This window comes from Colobus angolensis, unplaced genomic scaffold, assembly GCF_000951035.1.
Source record: "Colobus angolensis palliatus isolate OR3802 unplaced genomic scaffold, Cang.pa_1.0 Scaffold374, whole genome shotgun sequence".
Lineage (NCBI taxonomy): Eukaryota > Metazoa > Chordata > Mammalia > Primates > Cercopithecidae > Colobus > Colobus angolensis.
In genome coordinates, this window is record NW_012117088.1 from 2,109,179 (window position 1) to 2,132,080 (window position 22,902).

Here is a 22,902-nt window from a genome sequence, read left to right on the forward strand (position 1 = left end):
AGAAAAATGAAGACCACAAGATGTGGGTTTAAGAGCGGAAAGTTTAATAGGTGAAATAAACAAAAGAAAAGCTTCCCCATGTAGAAGGAGGGGGATTCCGAATGGATCTCCCTGTTAGCAGCGGGATGCGATTGGTTTTATAGAGAGGCTTGAGGAAGCGGTGTCTGATTTACACAAGGCCCAAGGGAATGATTGGACGAGGTGTGACATTTACACGATCCTCAAAGACACTGGCCATCCCACCCCAATCTTTTGTTATCCAGATGGGGTTTCTACCTGGCCAACGCCATGACACCTGCACATGTGGTGACAAGGAAAAGGGAAGAGAAAACCTTCATGTTGAATGCTTCTAGCACAGCTGCCAGCATTCACGTATGCAAGCTTCCAGCTTGCTTATCTATGCCTGCAGCTTGATTTTTCAGGCTGCTTTTTGTTAGAAAAGAAATGATTTGGGGGCTGCCTTTCATTAAAAGAAAAACCTTACCAAAGACTCCTGTACCCTAACTGCCTAGTTTCTTTTTAACTCCTATATTAGTATCTACTAAGGTGACCCTTTTAATACTGTGATCTCTCCCCACCCCTATTTTCTCTTAACTCCTCTTGCCTTGATCTCCTTTTTTCTCCCGCAGAACTTATGACCTAACCTGCAGTGATTTTCTTACCTGTTTATGGTTTATGTTCTCTCCCCAACAAGAATGTAAAAGCCAAGATGAAGGGATCTTTGTTATTTTATTGCAAGGGCTAAGCAGACTTTTTTGAATATAAATCAAACATTTGAATGAAGAATGAATTGAATCCTTTAATTTTCTCTGCAGAATAAAAAGTGATTTTTTAAAAAAAATATACCAGCTACATGTGTTCATTGGAAGAGAGCACAGTTGTGGGGAAAAATAAGACTTTTGAGTCAGATAAACCTGGATTCAAAGATTAGCTTCACTATTCACTAGCTAAATGTTTACCCAAGGCGAATGTCACTAATATGGTCTGGATATTTTGTCCCCTCCAAATCTCATGTTGAAATGTAATCCCCAGTGTTGAAAGCGGGTTTGTGGGAGGTTTCTGGTTCATGGGACAGATTCCCTCTTGAATGGCTTGGTGTCCTCCCCAGGCTAGTATGTTCACAGGAGAGCACTAACGAGCCTGGCACCTCCTCCCTCTCTCTTGTTCCCTCCCACCATGTGATACACTGACTCCCCCATTTGCCTTCTGCCATTACTGTAAACTTCCTGACTCCTCACAGGAAGCTGAGCAAATGTTGGCACCATGCTTCCTGTACACTCTGCAAAACTGTGGGTCAATTAAACCTCTTTTCTTTATAAATCACCCAGACTCAGGTATTTCTTTATAGCAATGCAAAAAATAAACACAGACAATTAGTACTGAGGAGTAGGGCATTGCTATAAAGATACCTGAAGATGTAGAATTGGCTTTAGAATAGGTAAAGACAGAGGTTAGTTTGGAGGGCTAAAGACAGGAAGATGAGGGAAAGTCTGGAACTTCTTAGAAACTGTTTGAATGGTTGTGACCAAAATGCTGATAGAGATATGGACAGTGAAGGTCAGGCTGCAGAGGCCGCAAATGCAAATGAGGAACTTATTGGGAATTGGAGTAAAGGTTCCGCTTGTTGCTCCTTAGCAAAGAGCTTGCTGCATTGTATCCGTGTCCTAGGAATCTGTGGAAGGTTGAACTTAAGATGACTTAGAGTATCTGGCAGAAGTTTCTAAGCAGCAAAGCGTTCAAGTGCTGTGGCTGCTTCTAACAGCCTATAATCAGATACAGAAGCAAAGAGATGACTTAAAAGTCAGAATATATAAAAGGGAGGCAGATCATAAAATTTGGAAAGTCAGCTGGGAGCAGTGGCTCACACCTTGTAATCCCAGCACTTTGGGAGGCTGAGGTAGGCAGATCGACCTGAGGTCAGGAGTTCGAGAATAGCCTGGCCAACATGGCAAAACCCAGTCTCTACTAAAAATACAAAAATTAGCTGGTGTGGTGGTGCATGTCTGTAGTCCCAGCTACTCTACTCTGGAAGCTAAGGCAGGAGAATAACTTGAACCTAGTAGGTGGAGGTTACAGTGAGCTGAGATCATGGCACTGTACTCTAGCCTGGGCAACAGAGCAAGATCTGTCTAGGGAAAAAACAAAAACAAAAAACAAAAAAATAAACTGGAAAAGTCACAACCTGGCCCTCTGGTAGAGAAGGAATCCAAGTGGCCTGTGGAGCAACCATGTGAGAGATTAGCATGACGGAAAAAAAGCCAAATGCGAATATCCAAGAGAATGGGAAAAGGCCTCCAAGGTATTTCAGAAATCTCTGAGGCACTCCATTGCATCTCAGGCTCAGGAGCCCTATGGGGGAAGAATGGTTTAAGAGGCCAGGCCCACTGCACGGTGCAGCCTCAGGGTATTGTTCCCTGCATCCCAGCTAATCTGGCCCCTGCCTCGGCTCAAAGGGCCACAAACTCATCTTGGGCTTCCTCTTTAGAGGGCAATTCATAAGCCTTGGTGGCTCCTACATGGTGTTAAGTCTGGAAATACACAGAATGCAAGAGTGAAGGAGGCTTGGCAGCTTTTATCTAGTTTCAGCAGATGCATCAGAAAGCCTGGGTGTCCAGGCAGAAGCCTGCCACAGAGGCAGAGCCCTCACAGCAGCCTCTACCAGGGTAGTGCTAAGGGGAAATGTGGATTTGGAGGCCCCCTGCAGAGCTGCCGCTGGGGATGGCCTAGTGGAGCTGTGGGAAGGGGGTTGCTGACCTTCAGACCCCAGAATGGTAAAGCCACTGGCAGTTTACATCCTGAGCCTGAAAAAACCGCAAGCACTCAACTCCAGCCTGTGAGGGCAGCCACATGAGCTGCACCCAGCAAAATCACAGAGGCAGAGCTGTCCAAAGCCTTGGGAGGCCACCCCTTGCACCAGTGTGTCCTGAATGGAGGACATGGGGTCAAAGGAAATTATTTTGGAGCTTTAAGATTTAATGACTACCATGCTGTTTCAGACTTATGTGTGGCCTGTTGCCCCTTTCTTTTGGCCAATTTCTCCCTTTTGGAATGGAAATGTTTGCCCAATGCCTGTACCACCATTGTATCTTGGAAGTAAATAACTTGTTTTGATAATACAGGTTCATAGGTGGAAGAAGGTAAGTCTCAGATGAGACTCAGGACTTTGGACTTGTTGGAATGAATTAAAATTTTGGGCAACTGTTGGCAAGAGAAGATTACATTTTGTAATCCAAGGAGGGCATGAGACTTGGGGGCCAGGGCACAATGATATGGTTTGGATATCTGTCCCCTCCAAATCTCATGTTGAAATGTGACCCCCAATGTTGGAGGTGGGGCCTGGTGGAAGGTGACTGGATCACGGGGCCAGATCCCTCATAAATGGCTTAGTGCCATCTCCTGGGTGATAAGTGAGCGCTCGCTGAGTTCGCACAAATCTGGTTGTTTTTTAAAAAGTGTGGAAACCCCGCCCCACCCCTTGCTGTCATTCTCGCCATGTGATGCACCAGCTCCCCCTTTGCCTTCCACCATGACTATGAGCTTTCTGAGGCCTCACCGGAAGCCAAGCAGCTGCTGGCACCATGCTTCCTGTACACCCTGCAGAACCATGAGCCAATTAAACCTCCTTTCTTTATAAATTACCCAATCTCAGGTATTCCTTTATAGTGATGCAATAACTGACAAATAGTCACCTCTGTGGGACTTGTGTCTTCATCTTTAAAATGGTGATAATAGTAGGTGAAAGTTAGACCTAGATAAATGTATATAAAACATCCTGCACAGTTCTTTTGACTGAAGGGGTGCTTAATAAATATTACTTCCCTTTTCATATCTCACCTCCTCTAGGTCACATTCCACTTAAAGTGCAAGTTATTCAAACAAACATTCCTTTTAGTTCTAGACAGAATTACATACAAAGGTACACTTTAAAAAAACTAAAAACCTCTAATGACTATAGGTAGAACTCCATTTTAAAACCTAACATAAAAACTTTGCCTAAACTTCCCACAGTACCTTCAAGTAAAGTTTTCCAACATTTATCACATATAATGTAGAATAAGGCTAGCACTTTGCTATTTTACTGACACTGAGAAAGTATTTCAAATTCAACCCCTATAAAATAAAATAAAATCTCCACTGACAATGTTCATCTGTAAATGTGTTTCTCAGCAACATGCTGCGTGAGTTTTAGTGGCCTCTTTAAATGAACCTAAACCTCACTGTAAATCTACCTAACTGATGTAAGAAAATCACACATTTCTTATCAGGAATATTTGGGAAAAGAAAAATAATTTTATGAATGTGAATGTGAATATTCTAAGTCTACCTGCTTGAGATATAAATGCCCTGCACGAGAACAGGGTAACGATAACCATTTTCACAATTGTAGTGAAACAAGTGTGTAGTTACACTGTTTATGCTGCACATTCATGCATGACCTGATATTGCTGAAATAGAGTCTTTATTTCTGAACATTCCAAAACAGCAGTGTACACAGTAACAAATATTAAGTTATATGCCATAAGAAAGCATTCATTAGTGCAAATGGATTTTGTAAAAGGTCTATCAAAAAGATTTATTTGCTTTAAAATGCATTCATTTCCAGAAGCATTGTTAATAAAACATTACAGTTTCATCCTCTGTAATAAAGTATTGAAAATCAGTTGTGGTACAGTAGCAAACATTGCAGGTATTAAGTGCAATGAGCTCATGATGCCGTTACAAATATGAAACCCATATATGACAATAAATTAACAATGAAAAAGACAGGACCATTTAATTCTGCTGTCTGGCTATCTCCTTGCAATGCTTCAAATTATGTTGTGCTCATTCAACACAAAATTATGTCTCTCAAATTGCATGATGTGTTTTTGCTGATATATCCCTAGAGCTAAAAAAATAGTACCTTACCACAAAAATATTTTTATGGCACAAAATTTAAGTTGTTCCATAGTGGTTCACATAGGTGTAAAAAGAAATAGGCACAAAAAATAAAATTCCTGTAAACTATAAAAAAGTAAATTTCAAAGCATACATTATAGAACCTAGTTGTCAATATGCAATGTATTAAAATACAGAACATGTAATGGAAAGATGTTTAGAACATGTAAGTAAATTGAACAAGTTACTTTAAAAAACTCATATGGCAAAGCATTATTGATACATCTCAATTCTCTCAAAATGTATTCAGGTACAGAGCAGTTCTACAAAAACTTCCTAGATCTAAGTGTCACAATACTGCAACCATGGGTTTGAGAATGTTGCAGTATCTCAGGCAAATATTTAAGTGCAATAATTAGTCTCTGGTGACTGGTCCATTGAGAAACAATGCAGTAAATATTTTAAAACACAAAAGGGAAAGAATATCCCAACATCCACTGCTACCCAGCCAGCTAGGTAACACAACCCTCATTTTTACTTCTTTCCCATTTTTCAAGGGTACATAAAACTGCATCAGTAGCAACCATCTCTCCAATTTCCATCCCTCAGAGTGCTGAGTGAAGACAGAGGCTTTGGAGGCTGAAGAAAACTAAAAAGAGACAAGAAAAACACAGAGAGATTGTTAATAATCCTGTGAGTCACATCACTTACTTTGACCTACTCTCCCATCTATGGTCCTCCACTGCAGTAATGAGAAGCCACTGACAGTATCTCAAGTGTACCTTGTGGTTCACACTTATGGGTCTTCACTGCATGCTTATCTCCCAGAGCCCCAGTTCATGGCAGAGTGTCATGCATGTTGTATTTGTACAAGTAAATCTCCAACATAAATAAAGGGGCCAATACCCTTAATGTATAAAACATATTTTAAAATAAGAAAATATAGACTCCTGGCTAGAAAAATGACCTAAAAACATAAATGGTTACTCTGTTGAATACAAACAGCAAATGAATATGAAGAAATTTTCAAAACCTTATTAGTAATTGAAGATTTGCATATCATGTTGGCAAAACATTTAAAAAGAACCTTCGGCTGAGTGCAGTGGCTCACACCTATAATCCCAACACTTTGGGAGGCCCAGGCAATAGAAACACTTGAGGCCAGGCATTCAAGACCAGCTTGGGCAACACAGCAAGACCTTTATCTCTACAATTTTTCTTTTCAAATTATCTGGGAGTGGTGGCATGCACTGTAGTCCTAGCAAGGCAGGAAGATCACTTGAGCCCAGGAGTTTGAGGTTACAACAAGCTATGACCACACCACTGCACTCCAGCCTGGGCAAAAGACCAAGACCTTGTCTCTAAAAAAATACATAAAATAAAAAATTTAAATTAAAAAAATTAAAAGGAATAATACCTAGTATTTGCTTAAGTTTGGGTAAATAGACCATCTCATATTGTCTAGCAGTGACCTTTCCAAGAGTTTAGTTTGGAGACACAAATTCAAGGATAAATGTATGGTCTATAATAACCATATACATCGAATACTGTGATTCTAGTCAGCCATCAGCATGATGATGCAGCTCGGCATTTACAAAGCAGAATAAGCCAAAACTTACTGAATAAATAAACATGTACCAAAATTGTTTCTATCTGGTAGTAGGATTATGGGTCAGTCTTTACTTTTCTATTTTTCAACAGTTTCTGTTTTTCGAAATTTGTTGTTGATCTGAGCATCCATTACTTCTAAACAAAACACAGAACTATTTATATATCCATAAATGCATAAAGACAGAGAAAATTGCTTGTTCCACCTCTTTCAAACTTTTACTATGTTTCCTCCTTCTCCTCCTTCATATCCTAATTTCTTGAAAGAGCTGTCTGTATTTACTGTCTTTATTTCCTCATCTACCAATCTTTCCTCAAACCACTTTTATGGATTTTTAATGTAAGACACTCCATGATATTCAGTTCAAGAGGGTACATCATGACCAGGAGCTGGACTAAAATGTCCTTTGAAGTACTCTGAAACTTTGAAGGGGAAAAAAAATTTCTACCTGAACCATACTGAAGTTATCAATATAAGCTGATAAAGCCCCAGGTGAATGTCATTAAGATGCTTTTCAAACCATAAATGTGTGGGAGGAGGGCGTGCATGTGCACATATGCCTGACACATTTTTCCATATTTTGATTAAAAATGACTGATTCAATATTTGAGATCCTACCCATACTGGGCGTAGTTCTTGGCATTGGGGACACACAGCAATGAACCAAAGAGTCAACTCCCCCCTCCCTACAATTTTTGGATAGAGCTGCCATCTGAGCAAAGACCTGAAGGAGGCACGGAGCAAGCCGTGCAAATAACTTGGGAGAAGAAAGCTACAAAAGCTCTGGAGACAGAGCTTATCTGGTAAAAGCAAAAGTGTTAGGAGTGATAGTGATGAGGGAGTAAGGGAAGACAATGACATCAGAGAGAAGGGGACCTGACCGACACAGGGATATCCATCACTTTTCAAAGGGAGGAGAGCACAAGTCAGGCCATAAAGGGTAGTGACTTACTAAGGTTAAAGTGAGCCAAAGGAAAGGTCAGCGTGTGTCTGGAGCAGTTTCTAGTTCCAAACTGCAAATGAAATTATGCAAATAAAGATTCTTACCTTCTAACAGGTTGTGCAATTTTGCTTCGAGGCAGGTTACTCCCATTTATTGCCAACGAAGGTCTTGGGAGCGCACTGCGACCCATTATCCCAGAAGCTGCAGCTTTGTTCGGTGTGGGGATTCCTGTGTTGGAATACAGCTGTAAGCCGTTTGATAAAGGCATGTTACTGCTGCCTTGAACGGTTGGACTCACATAGGCTGTGGCTTTAAGAGGTTGTCGGATAGACACTGGGAAATGCCCCACGCTGTGGACTCTGTGTTGAAGCTGTCCTGGTGATGGAACTAGAAGAGAAAATGATATTCATGTGAGCGAGCTTCTACCACTATCCAACTCAGGAAATGTGTGTTATTTTCAGAAGAGCCAGTTATGCCTGAGAGTACAATATACACAGGAGGAGATAAATGGAATGTAGGCTCCAGATGGCACTGAGTCATGGAAAATTCTAATCCTTGACGCAGATCTCCTGGTCTGTCCATCAGCCACATTTTGGAGTGCCTGGTTATATGCAGAAGCCAGTTCTAAGCACAGCCTCCTTTCCTTTACAAATGTGATGATCTCTGAGTTCTTACAAGACAAAGTCTTCCCTGCTTGCTTGCTAGAAATTAGGATTTCTTGATGCTTGCTTTGGTGGTGGTTCCATGAAAATAAAATGAGGAGATACTTTAATAGTTGTAATTATAGAAAAGAAGACAGAGGTGGTATCTGTAGGTACAAACAGTTTATTACAGATATATTCCTTAAATAATATTCATATGTCATTTATCTCTCTTTGAGTTGCTGGGCATTATTACATATATAATAGTAGCAAAACCTATAAAATGAAGGGAACCGGGAACTCTCTGGGTAAGAACCCTTAAAAATTTCATCTATATACTGACCCAACTTTGTGTGCCATTTCACATTAAAAGGTAACAAACTGGTAGGCAGAAGTTTTTAAATTTTTTAATCCCTTTCTCCAAGGAAAACAATCAAATTTAATAAACTTATGCACAGATTCTGCCTACTTACTAACTACCCAAGCCTTTGCTGCCTAGTACTTGCAACATGGTTAAACATGGACATACCCTGTTTTCTAAAACAGCTGAATTTACTTAATCATAAAATATATGATTTATACTTTTTTGAAATAAATATAAGGGGGAAAAACCCCAAAAAAGTGTCTATGGTTTTATTTATCATCTCTTGAAAATATTTCCTTAAATTTAGTTTTTCCTTAAAAAAATTTGCGCAAGTATACAAGGCAAAATCTATACACAGAAATACTGATACATGTGTTATCAAAAAGATAACACATCATGATCAGGCAGGTTTCATCCCAGGGACACAGAAATGGTTTAACATAGGCAAATCAGTAAATGTGATACATCACATAAACAGAATTAAAAACAAAAACTATATGATCATCTCAATAGATACAAAAAAAGCATCTGATAAAATCCAGCATCCCTTTATGATAAAAACAAAATAGGCATAGAAGGGACTTACTTCAAAGTAATAAAAGCGATATATGACAAACCCATAGTCAACATCACATCGAATGGGCAAAAGCCGAAAGCATTCCCCCTGAGAACTGGAACGAAACATCCTTCACAAGGATGTCCACTTTCGCCATTTCTAGTCAACATAACACAGGAAGTCCTAGCCAGAGTACTTATGGGAGAGAAGGAAATAAAGGGCATCGAAATTGGAAAAGAGGATGTCAAACTGTCACTGTTTGCCAATGATATGATTGTATATCTAGAAAACCCTGAAGACTCATCCAGAAAGCTCCTAGATCTGATAAATGGATTCGATAAAGTCTCAGGATACAAAATCAATGTACACACATCAGTAGCACTGCTGTATACCAACAACAACCAAGCTGAAAATTAAATCAGGAATTCAATCCCTTTTACCATATCTGTAAAATACAAAATAAAATACTTAGAAATATACTTAACCAAGGAGGTGAAAAATCTCTACAAGGAAAACTACAAAACACTGTTGAAAGAAATCACAAATGACACAAACAAAAACACATCCCATGCTCATGAATTGGAAGAATCAATATTGTAAAATGACCATACTGCCCAAAGCAATCTACAAATTCAATGCAATTCTAACAAAATACCACCATCATTCTTCACAGAACTAGAAAAAACAATCCTAAAATTAATATGGAACCAAAAAACAGCCCACACAGCCAAAGCAAGACTAAGCAAAAAGAACACATCTGGAGGCACCACATTAACCAACTTCAAATTATACTACAAGGCTACAGTTACCAAAACAGCATGGTACTGCTATAAAAATAGGCATACAGACCAAACAATAGAGAATCCAGAAATATACCCTAATACTTACAGCCAACTGATCTTCAACAAAACATACAAAAACATAAATTGGGGAAAGGACACCCTATTCAGTAAACAGTGCTGGGAAAACTGGCAAGTCACATGTAGAAGAATGAAACTGAATCCTCATCTCTCACCTTATACAAAAATCCACTCAAAATGGATCAAAGACTTAAATCTAAGACCTGAAACCATAAAAATTCTAGAAGATAATATTGGAAAAATTCTTTTGGACATTGGCTTAGACAAAGAAATCATGACTAAAATCCCAAAAGCAAAGGCAACTCAAACAAAAATAAATAAACGGTACCTAATTAAACTAAAAAGCTTCTGCACACCAAAATAAATAATCAGTGAGTAAACAGACAACTCACAGAGTAGAAAAAAATATCTGCAAACTATGCATCTGACAAAGGACTAATAGCCAGAATCTACAAGGAGCTCAAATAAATCAGCAAGAAAAAAAAAAAGTAATCCCATCAAAAAGTGGGCAAAGGATATGAACAGACATTTCTCAAAAGAAGACATTCACACAGCCAACAGACAAATGAAAAAATGCTCAACATCACTAATGATTAGGGAAATGCAAATTAAAACCACAATGAGATACCACCTTACCCTGCAAGAATGGCCATAATTAAAAAGTCAAAAACAATAGATGTTGGTGTGGACATGGCAAAAGGGAACACTTTTACACTGCTGATGGGAGTGTAAATTAGTAGAACCACTATGGAAAACAGTATGAAGATTCCTTAAAGAACTAAAAGTAGAATTACCATTTGATCCAGCAATCCCACCCCTGGGTATCTACCCAAAGGAAAAGATGTCATTATTTGAAAAAAAAGACACATTTATAGCAGCACCACTTGCAATGGCTTAGATATGGAACCAACCTAAGTGCCCATCAACCAATGGGTGGATAAAGAAAATGTGATATATATACATCAAGGAATACTACTCACCCATAAAAAGAAACAAAGTAATATTTTGCAGCAACTTGGATGGAGCTAGAGGCCATTATTCTAAGTCAAATAACTCAGAAATGGAAAAGTAAATATTGTATGTTCTCACGTGTCAGTGGGAGCTTAGCTATGAGGATGCAAGGGCATAAGAAGGAGATAATGGACTCTGGGGACTTGTGGGGAAGTTTGAAGGGTGCTGAGGGATAAAAACTACACACTGGGTACAGTGTACACTGCTTCGGTAACAGGTGCATCAAAATCTCAGAAATCACCACTAAAGAACTCATCCATGTAACCAAAAACCAGCTATACCCCAAAAACTATTGATATGAGAAAAAAAAATGCCGATATATGTGTATAGTAGTAAAAAAAACTTTATAAAAAATAAGGTCTATATAAGATCCTCCCTTAGGTGTATTCCCATTTAGCTTCGTGACACAGCAAAGTTCTCTTGGTTGACAAATCATCTCTAAGATTCTTTCTAACCAATTCTGTAATGCCTTAATTTGCTAGTTTTTAACCATGCAATTTTTTAATATACTCATTCAGCAACTGTAACAAGTCTACTACACTAACACAAGATGTTAATAATAGGGAAAACTAAGACGATACAGAGGGTGAGGGATTATATGGGAATTTTCTGTACTTCCTGTTCAATTTTTCTATAAGCTGAAAACTGCTTTAAAAAATGTTAATTTTTTAAAAACCTTCAATACATGAATTTGGCTCAATTTCTTCTTGAATAATAATATACATAAAGTACATACATCTTAAGTCTAAGCTCAGTGAATGTTCAAAGTGAACATGTTCATGTAACCACTCCTCCTATCAAGATAAAAAGCATCACCAGCACCTTATAAGGCTCTCTCATGCCTCTTCCTAGTCAAACTTCCTCCAAAGGTAAGTGTTATTCCCACTTTTATCACAACAGACTGTTTTTTCCTATTTTGAGGACATTCCTAGGAACAGACTTACTAGTATGTTAACCTTTTAATCTGGCTTCTTTCACTAGATACTTTGTCTGTGAGATTCACCTGTGCTGCTGTGTTACTAAGCAGTATTCCATTGTATAAATGTGATTATTCCCTTGATGACAGAAAGCTAGGTTATTTCTAATGTGGGGTTTCATGAACCTTCTTGAACATGTTTTGGTGATCATATGCACTCATTATATTGGGTAACTATTAGAAGATATTAATTTAGCAAAGTTGCTGGATTCAATATCAAAACACAAAAATCAATTCTATTCAAAATACTAGCAAACTAGTAGAAACTGAAAGAAACCTGAGGAAATACTATTTACAAAAACACTACTTAATAAAAATCACAATACCTAGAAATTAATTTAACTAAAGAAACACAAAACCTCTATATAGAAAGCTACAAAACTTCACTGATATTAAAGACCTAAGTCAACGAAGGACTATTCCACATTAATGGATGCAAAGACTTAATATTGTTAAGATCTTCCAAAAATTGATCTACAGAGTCAATGAAATTCCAGAACAGTTTATTCAGGAATACAATCCTACTATCTCTCCTACATATAACATATATAACTACCCTCGATTTAAAAAAAACACACATAAGAGAAACTAGTTAAAATTAATAGGCATAATCCTAATTTTACAAATGAGAAAACGAAACTGATAAAGAATACTTAACTTTCCAGAAAGTTTATTATTAAGAAAAGACCCAAAACTGGGTCTTTGACTACAACTGTGTTCCTCCTTCTATACTTGCAGCCTTTCCAACTCTCTATCCTACCTCTGTTCTTTCCTGAAGGCAAAATGGCCCAGAACTAGAAATTGTCATGATAAGAATTTAGAATGCATAAATAACAGTGGCTTAGAATGCTCAGAAATGAAAGGAAATGAGAGCATAATCTTAAGATTTGAAACAAAAGTTACGAGAATCCTCTTTCTCCTACACGTTATTCTTCTTCTTGGGGGCTTTCTCTCAGTATTATGCTTGACTTAGAAATGATGATTTTTATAATTTCCTCATTTCTTTTACATGCATGAATTGGAATCTACTACAAAGAAGATGTACCCCTCTTTCTATTTATCCAATTAAGTATGAATCCATGCATATTTATTTTATTCCATCAGTTATAATCCATTACTATAATTATTTATTCTGTGGCTCAAACTGTCCCATATTTGGCCATTAGGAGATTCCTTCAACTTGGTTCCTGTATCCTTTTGATATTTCCCATCATTTTGGGGAAACTTCAATCATAACTGAACATTCTTTGCAGTGTACATTCTATTTTGGGTTACATACACTTTTCTGGCACTCAAATCTGCTATTAATACACACTGAGTTGGAGTCAACAAAAATTCCTAATTGTTACCATATTTGCTATTCCCAAAACTGTATTTCTCTCATCCTACACTTACACTATTGATTCTTTTTTTTCTTTCTCCAAGACAGGGTCTCATTCTATCTGTTGCCCAGGCTGGAGTGCAGTGGTGAAATCTCAGCTCACTGCAGCTCCTGGGTTCAGGTGATCCTCCTACCTTGGCCTTCCAAGTAGCTAGCACTACAGACACTGGCCACCACGCCTGGCTAATTTTTGTATTTTTTGTAGAGACGGGATTTCATCATGTGGTCTAGGCTGGTACGCTACTGATTTTTGTAATTCAGATATAGAATTGTATATTTCTATCAGCTAAGTTTCTTCATGATACATTTGGCCCATTGGTGTAATCTCCTGACATAAAATCAGTTATTAGTTCTCTCAGTTTCCACCATTAGCAAATTTCATAGGTTGTTTCCGTGTCCTTATACAAGTCATTGGTTCAAATATTTAACAGGTCAAGCCTTAACATAGAATCTTGTGGCTTTCACTCAAGCATTCACTGAGTTCCTTATGTTCAGGTAACATGTCAGGCACTGGGAACAGAAAATCAAATAAATGATGGTCCAAGCCCAGAAGGAGCTTACAATCTAGTAAGGAAGACAGATACACTAATGGTAAAACACGGTACATTGAATAACAGAGGTAAGTACCAAAAATCTAATCCACTCTAGCATTGTTTGAGGGGTATTTGAGAAAGTGTGTTAGGGTGATCAAGTAAGCAATGAAAACTTCCAAGGGCATGGTATTTGGACTGTATTATAAAAGTAAATAGGAGTAAACTGAACGAAGAAGGAAAAGGAAGAATGCTAAGCAGAGAAGAACAACACGTGGAGCTAGAATATCCTAACAGTTAAAAGCATAAGCTCTGGGAGTAACCAGACCTAGGTCTGCCTCTCTGCTCTTCCACCTGCATGGCCTTGGACAAACTGTTCCTTAACCTGTCAGAACTGTTCCCTCTTCCACAAAATAAGAATGGCAGTAGAAACTAATTCATAGAGTTGTTGGTAGAACTAAATAAGATAATGAATATAAACTAGTTAGCACTGTTCCTTGTACAGAGTAAATGATGTCACTTGGTTATTAGGAACTAAAACAAAGAAATGAAAGATCACTGCATGTTAGGGAGATACAATTTGACACCCAAAACTAAGTTTGAGGGAGAAGAGCTACAAATCATTTTAGATGCAGACTTAAGACATCTGTTTGATGACTCTTGGCCAGTACACTCAGAACACAGTCAGCCTCCCAAGTTTGGGCATTTTTATGAATGCTGGTAATATGACCTTGTGCCTTCCTCCTAGAGGTCAGTGTAAGACTTAACTGCAATAACCCATATAGACAGCATGAGTAGGAATCGGGGGGATGCCAAAACGGCACATCCCCACATAAAGTGAAGACACACAGCACTAGGCCTAATGCTCACTGTGTCACTCACTGCTGGGTGAAACATAGAAAGTAAGTAACAGAATGTGGGGTAAGCTAAAATAGAGGGGATAAAAACTACTTTAGACACACTAAAATATAACTTCATTTAGGGGGAAAAAGGACAAAAGTATGCACCGGTGAAAACCGAGACAAAAGGAATGGCTAGACAGAATTAAGTGTGCTTATTCAGGTAGAGAGCTAGAAAGGGGAGGATCTGCAAGGAAGAAAATTTTTGTATGATGAGTGGATAAATCAATCACCATGTAGTACTTCTACTATCTTCTACTATCTTAGGATATAAAGGACTACAAATAATTTACTATTATTATACAATTAACAATTTACTACTATTAATTGATACCACAGTTGAAAAATACTATTCAACTCTAATGGTGAAATAAAAAAATAAGTTACAGGGCAAGGAGAAAAGTTTAGTGTTCTGGCAAGTAAATATAAAGAAATGGAACAGTAAGTTATTTTCCTTACAATTAAAAATTATAAAAAAATTATACAATTATTATAAAAAATAAAAATAATTATAAAAAATAATTATACAATTATACAACATATAATTATATCAAATAATTATACTCACTACAAGACTGTATTCTTGAAATTCCATTTCCAGCTCCATGCAAGCTTGAGTCAAAACTCTGACTATTTCGCACGGTGACTGGAGAACTAACATTGCTACTAATGGCAGTTGTACTTGGCATCCGGGCTAGGTTAGGCATACTTCTTCGGAGTTTATCTGGAAAAGAATTTTACTAAGTTAAAAATGACAGATGTTATGCAGCCAAAATACTCGCTTTCAAAAGCAAATAACAAAAGTCATATTGTGGTCAATAATAAATAAAAATTATTATATGCTGATGATCAAGCTTTCTAACCTACTGTACAGGAAAACACACTCCCCAACCAGAAGAGTTCCACCAAATAAACATGTGTGATGGTTAATATTGAGCGCCAACTTGATTGGATTGAAGGATGTAAAGCATTGTTCCTGGGTGTGTCTGTAAGGGGTGTTGCCAAAGGAGATTAACATTTGAGTCAGTGGACTGGGAGGGGCAGACCCACCCTCCATCTGGGTATGCACCATCTAATCAGCTGCTAGCATGGCTAGGATAAAAGCACAGAAGAACGTGGAAGGAGCAGACATCACTTTTCTCCAGTGCTGGAGGCTTCCTGTCCTCGAGCATCAGACTCCAAGTTCTTCAGCTTGTGGACTCTCAGGCTTACATCAGTGGTTTGCCAGGGGCTCACAGGCCTTTGGCCACAGACTGAAAGCTGCACTGTCGGCTTCCCTACTTTTGAGGATTTGGGACTCTGACTGTCTTCCTTGCTCCTCAGGTTGCAGACAGCCTATCACGGGACCTCACCTTGTGATCGTGTGAGTCAGTGCTCCTTAATAAATGCCCCTTCATATATACATTTATTCTATTAGTTCTGTCCCTCTAGAGAACCCTGACTAATACAATGTGTTAAAGAAGAACAAGACTTCTATAAAAAGACACAGGGACTAGCTAAGCAGTTAGCTATCTGTTCCTATTCAATAAATGGCTAATATTATATTTAAAAAGTTAGAAAATAATCTTACAGCCATTTAATTTACCAAAACAACCCTAGAAATTGTTACATGCTTCTTTAAAAAAAAAAAGAAAGAAACCTAGAAGAATCAAAACCAACATTTACTGAATCTTTTGCTACCATATCGAAATGGAACAAATTAATAAAATTCAAACTTCAGATGTCTTGAAACATCCACTCATGACATTAACATGACCACATTAATCTCTGGGAAGTTTTAACTTTCATGAGTACGCCACCAAATGTTTGGAAAAGAAAAAGACCAAGAGAATAGCTTCAATTTTTTTTCCCTTGCTAAGTTCATCTTCTGCCACCAAGAGGCAGCAGAGAGTCACACACAGATTTCAACGTTGAGATATGTGAAATAACACATGTGAAAGAAGCCAGCCACAAGACCACAACTCTATGAGACACTTTTTCCTTGATCAATACACATTCCCCAAAAAACTAAAGTACCTATGTCAGGTCATTTAAGCTGAAAAAAAAAAAGAGGCATATATACAAGTACTAAGCCATAACTAATTCAAGGACAAGTATTGAATTAATTTCTTTCTCCCCTTCACACTACTCCTTCTGCATTACTTAGATCCACAAACTGTAGCCCTGTCCAGCACATCACCTAATCCAGAAGTCTGGGAGTCTCTCAAGATTCAAATTCTCTTTGCACCATACTTTCCAAGTTCTGTTAATTCTGCCTCATAAACATTTAGTGAATCTTCCACTACCACCTAGTTCTTACCTCATTATTTATCACCTACATTTTCACAAAATTCTCTTAATTGGTCTCCAAGTACCCTTGTGTCTTGTTTCTCCCATCCATCTCCCATACAGCCGATTCCACTCTTCCTAGAGCACAGCACACATCTAGTCACCCACTTGCTGAAACCCCTCCAATTCCAATTCCTCCCCTGCTCCTTCTACTGAAAGGTCAAGCTCCTGAGCACACCCTAGATGAGGCCTTCAAGGCACAGGCTCTTTATACTTCACCGGCCTGACCTCTCAGCCTGCTCCCCAACCACAGAGGAGAACTCTCATACCTGTGAGCAGGCTGGTCCCTCCAGGTAGACACCCATCCTCACTTTGGAGAAGGAACAAATGAACAAAGGAACAAACTTTTACTGTGTTTACACTAAATACCAGGCACTTTGTGAGCTGTTGGGGATATCACAGTGTATTAGGCAGATACAGTCCGAGTCTCATTGAGTTTATAGTCAAGATTGATGGTCTAGGTTTATAGTCTATACCAGTGCTTCTCAATCCTTCCCTACCCATTGTTGATCCTAAAGAGAAAATGTAAAATAAATTTAATTAAACTTAAAATTAAATTTTCTTCCAAACAAAGTAAATGCTAAAGATTAACATTTTGATAGGGGTAAACCATGGAAGATCATAAATCATTGTAATATCTAAAATTTTTTTCACCCCTCCAACTTACAAGATATTTCTACCTTTATTGATATATACTCCCAAACACTGAAGTGCACATATCAGAGCATTCAATCTTGTGGTCATTTTCTTTCAAGCAAAACCAGAAAATAATGATATACTTGAATACTAATCCAAAAGGCATTCAAGTCAAAATCAAACTCAGCTCTTCATATCACCCCTTCATACACTGCTCCTTTGACATTACTAATACCTATTAAATGTTACCATGTCCAGCAATTTTGGCCCCCTTGGAGTGGAAAAGACAGAAGATTAAACAAGCACAATAAGTATACTTAGATAATATGTACAATAAGAAAGCATAAGAAATTGCAGAGAGTGCTACAGTAGAAAGCACAAAAGAATATTTTACTCATGTGGCTCTTACTAATACTTTAAGAATTGGCACAATTCTCCCCAGCATAGAGAAGCTTTTCTATGGACTTCCCAGCTGAGCTATCTACCTCTTACACATTTCTTTACTTTCTGTGTGTAGTTCTAGAGTAAGGATGCTCAAATATTGCCACTGACTGTTAGATTCCTGGGCACTTTTCCTCATTATCTTCTTGAGGCCTATTTTTAACAATCGTTATGTCTCATATTCCCAAATTCCTATTAAAGTTCCCAGCCTCAAACAGTAGGTACGTCATATATCAGCAAGTATTATGTGTATGATTTGGCAGACAGTGTGTAGTAAGAAGGGAGGAATTAGAAGGATTCATCTCTATATACTCTTAGTGGCCACATCTAGATCTTTTGCATATCACAAAATCTAGTGTAAAAAAGTCAGCCTCTATCAGTACTATTTTCACTATATATATTTCATATATATATATATATATATTTTTTTTAAGCAGCAGGGAGACACAGGAACATAATTATATGCTATTGAGAAAATTAATTGAGCTTCTATATTTCTTTTTAAAATCTCTCTCCAACTATTTGCTATAATAGTTTTCATACATATAGAAATGTTTAAAAATAGTATCATAAACACCTGTTTTTCCATCTGGCTATACTAGTTGTTTCCATTTTGCCATATTTAATTCATCTCCACATATACATTTGTTTGCTTTGCTAAACGAGATAAAACTTCAGACATCTTGACACTTTAAATGTACATTGTAATTCTACAGAATCACAATATTGTAATCACATGTAAACAAATTAACAATATCATATGATAATCTGCATACAAAATTTTTCAGACATCCCAAGAATACCTTTCATAAGTTTTTTCCTCTAAACCACGATCCAATCAAGGTCCATACGTTACACTTGGTTATGTCTCTAATCTGTGTTAGTCTTTAAAACCAATCTTTACTCATATTTAAGCAACAAGTCAGTTTCACAAAGCTTTAATCTTGAAATATGCTCTTAAAAATAAGGTCTTCCAAGTGTAAATATTTAGGACAGTATTCCCCTTGGAACGAAGGTGTGATCTCCACCTTGTGTCAGACCATCTGGAAATGAGGTATATTTCCTGTCAAACAATGTGAAAAAAATTTTTTTTTTTTTTTTTTTTGAGGTGGAGTCTGGCTCTGTCGTCCAGGCTGGAGTGCAGTGGTGCGATCTTGGCTCACCGCAACCTCCACCTCCCGGGTTCATGCCATTCTCCTGCCTCAGCCTCCCAAGTAGCTGGGACCACAGGCACCCGCCACCACGCCCGGCTAATTTTTTGTATTTTGAGTAGAGACGGGGTTTCACCTTGTTAGCCAGGATGGTCTCCATCTCCTGATCTCGTGATCCACCCGCCTCGGCCTCCCAAAGTGCTGGGATTACAGGTGTGAGCCACCGCGCCCGGCCACAATGTGGAATGTTTTAATAACCACATATACTTTAAAGTTCAGGGAACCAAAAGTAATGTTCTATCTTAACAAGAAATCAGCAGTTTAATCTTCAAGGACTGAGATGTAGCAGGAAACTGGAAGAACAGAACAAGTAAAGAATTCAAATGAGTTTGCTCACATTAAAGAGGCAGCAAGACTCACCACTCTATGAACAAAGACTCGGGAATCTTTACAACTAACGGAGACGCTCATTATCTACCAAACAGCTAGATGTAGGCATCCAGGCAACACAGGCTCCAGGGGAGGTCCTCATGATAATAAGGACTACATCATGCCACCAGTAACCCCTGCCATATCGTAGAAATTATAAGAAAGTTGGTAAAGATTCTACAAATTTAGTCATTTTGAAATTTAGCAAGTTATTCCAGATACACTTCTTTTAATTCTATGAATCCCAGAAATATCCCAGAAAGTTTTATGAGCCATCTCTTTAAATCTAAGCAGTGTAGGAACTATGAAAGCAGTAAATATTAATATACATTTCTAGTTTATTCTCAATTATTTTAAAATGAATCAACAGTTTAACAATTATTTTCTCCTATCTATATTATTTTGATAATTTAGAAAAATATTTAATAGATTAGTTTCAAAGTTACCATTCTTATTTCACAGTTTTGCTCAATATTCTATAGTAACAAATGCAGGCGAGGACATCTGAATCATATGCTAATAAAAGTTTAAAAACAAAAGGGGAGAAGACAACCTTTATTTAGCTCATCCACTCCAGGCTCCAGGCAATGTAACATTCATTATTTTCATTTACTCCTTATAATATATTTAGGTGGAGAAAACGTGTACCAGATGGTTTGGTGTGAAATTATAGCTAAGTTTCCTAAGAGATAGATATTATCTTGCCCACATTTTAGTTAAGGAAACCAAACCTCAGAGAGTTGAGAAACTCAGGATCTACTGGACTTCAGAGCCTCTGCTCTCAACCATTAAGCTAACTAGTCAGAAGTCATATCCAGAAAATTGCCTTTGTATTCCATTTTTCTTGTATTGTGAAAACTAGACATTTTAGGCAAAATAAAACTACCACAAAGGGACCTAAACTGTGGTATGTCTCCACTTTCCTGTGAAGAATATCCCAGCACAGGATTCACAGAAACCTAATGCTTTTCAAACGGTGTTTGATGGAAGTGAATACCACTTTTCTGAGGTGCAACAAACAGCTAAGTGGAGGAGAATGATCCTATTGACAATATCAATCAAGATGCAGAGCTAGCATCTGCTTGGCAACTTGACTATAATGTTCTAAAACACGTAAGGAGAAAAAAAAAAAAGCTTTAGAGAAATGACTCTAGGTGCCCTCTCAATTTTAATAAGATGCTATGACTTCCACTAAGCACATGGAATACATTGTCTTTCTGATGCTATGAGCTTTAATGTTAGTCATGACGACATTTTTTTAGCCACCACTCCTCTAAACTTGAAATCTCAAGGTAGTAAGAAAAATTATGAACATAAAATTTTAAATATTTTCAAATGATCTCTTAATTAGCATCAGCATGAATGATACAGGTACAAAGGAAGAAAGCGTAAAAACTAAATACAGGGTAATGGCTGATCACTAATACAAAATTTATATGTGGCCTATAAATATTTTTAAAGACCATTTGATCACTTCTGGGCCCAGTTTTGAGTAATAGTGCTATATAATTAAGAATTATAATTGTATAATTATAAATTATTTTTAATTGTTTTTTTCTCCATAATATATAGAATTTGTGTGTGAGGGTCCAGGTGATCACTAGTACGAAAACACACCAGGCTCAGAATATTACATGATTGCTTCCCCCATAGCTCTTAGAAGTCAGAGTCTAACTCCTGGGAGTGTGGAAGAAAGATAAATGAAGAGAGAGAAAAAGTATGAAAGAATGACACATATAGCAACCCACCATGTTGACAAGACAGATCAATTTCCCATTACCATGCCACATGCTAATGGACAGCAGCCTCCATGTTCCTGCTGCTACACAGATCTTAATGCTAGATGTCAGGAGATCAGAGGGAAAGACACATCCCAAACTTCCCTAGATCTGGCTGTGTAAGAGCAGCATCCTCTGCAAGCATCATCATTCATGCTTACAACCTCACTCTGTGCTAGGAACAGACAGTAACAGACTGAAGGTTGTGCACAAGGTAAGGAATGACAACTCACAGCCTTTGCCTCCATGGGCTTGACCACAAACTTCTCGGCTTATACCACCCTGCCTGTGCCACAGGCACCAGCAACAATGCAGAGGTACTGCACATTTATAACTCACTCTGAGCCAGCTATGTCATGGAGGTTTTCTTGAAGCTGTGAGTTTATAAATCTGGGACACATAATCAGAAGCCAGTCAACGAGAGATGCAAATTTAGACCAAACTGAGAAGGTCTGGAGGATGATTTTAAATCTGAGAAACATTGACCAATTATCTATATTTCTCTTAAAACTGTTTTTTGGCTGGGCATGGTAACTGTCATCCCAGCACTTTGGGAGACCAAGGCGGGCAGATTACCAGAGGTTAGCGGTTCAAGACCAGCCTGGTTAACATGGTGAAACCCTGTCTCTACTAAAAATAAAAATTAAAAAAAAAAATTAGCCAGGCATAATGGCATGTGCCTGTACCCCGGCTACTTGGGAGGCTGAGGTAGGACAATCGCTTGAACCTGGGAGGTGGAGGTTGCAGTGAGGCGAGATCGTGCCACTGCACTCCAACCCAGGGGACAGAGCCAGACTCTGTCTCAAAAACAAAAACAAAAACACAAAAACCATTTCTTGACCATATATAAAAAAATCAAAGCATATCAAATACCAAAAAAGCATACAACCTACCTCCATTGGTCCTATTTGGTTGCTGATCTGGAGTTTGGGCTTGAGGTGAATAATACTGTTGCTGCTGGTAATTATTTGAAGGAAAATACTGGGAACTGGGACTCCTCCTACAATCCCGAATGCTGGAGAAAGTCTGTGAATGGGGAATTCCTCTTTGGAAAGGGGAACATCTTGGAAGACGAGGCTGAGGTGGTGGCAAATGATCAAATTCCTCTTCATCCTCCAGACTGTATCGGTCATATTCTTGATCACTACATGTCCCTTTTTTTCCTGAACTCAATGACACACTGGAACTATGTCTTGATACAGATGCTGAAGTAGAAGCATAATCTTGCCTGAGACCTATAAAATAACAAATAGTATTCTAATGTCTTTTGATCTAGCTAACATTTAGTTATAGTTAACCAAGTATTAGATGAAAAATTGTGCCAAACAAATTACTCACAGAGACTTATTATCTTGTTCTCAAGTTTACTAAATTGACAAGTTAGGTTTACCAAGATGATAATCACATTTACCTATGAAACAGATATCTAATATTGGACAATTCTATTTTGCAAAAAGATTGCCCCAATTCCAGTGAAGATTATATATACCT

At 38.0% G+C, this 22,902-nt stretch overlaps 1 protein-coding gene across 6 annotated transcripts in view; it reads right to left on the reverse strand.

Annotated features, from left to right (window-relative positions):
* Nucleotides 1–4,440: 4,440 nt before the first annotated feature.
* The window catches only part of SLAIN1 (SLAIN motif family, member 1), a 64,493-nt gene continuing 46,031 nt past the window's right edge, over nucleotides 4,441–22,902 (reverse strand). For 4 of the 6 annotated variants that reach the window (XM_011953842.1, XM_011953841.1, XM_011953843.1 and 1 more), the window contains 4 exons: nucleotides 22,305–22,646; nucleotides 15,217–15,372; nucleotides 7,535–7,817; nucleotides 4,441–5,527 (listed from right to left, as the gene is read on the reverse strand). In XM_011953842.1, coding sequence (XP_011809232.1) covers nucleotides 5,452–5,527; nucleotides 7,535–7,817; nucleotides 15,217–15,372; nucleotides 22,305–22,646 — 857 coding nt within the window. In that variant the 3' untranslated portion in view covers nucleotides 4,441–5,451. The remainder of the gene's footprint in view (nucleotides 5,528–7,534; nucleotides 7,818–15,216; nucleotides 15,373–22,304; nucleotides 22,647–22,902) is intronic. The other 2 variants (XM_011953845.1, XM_011953846.1) reach the window with 1 other exon arrangement.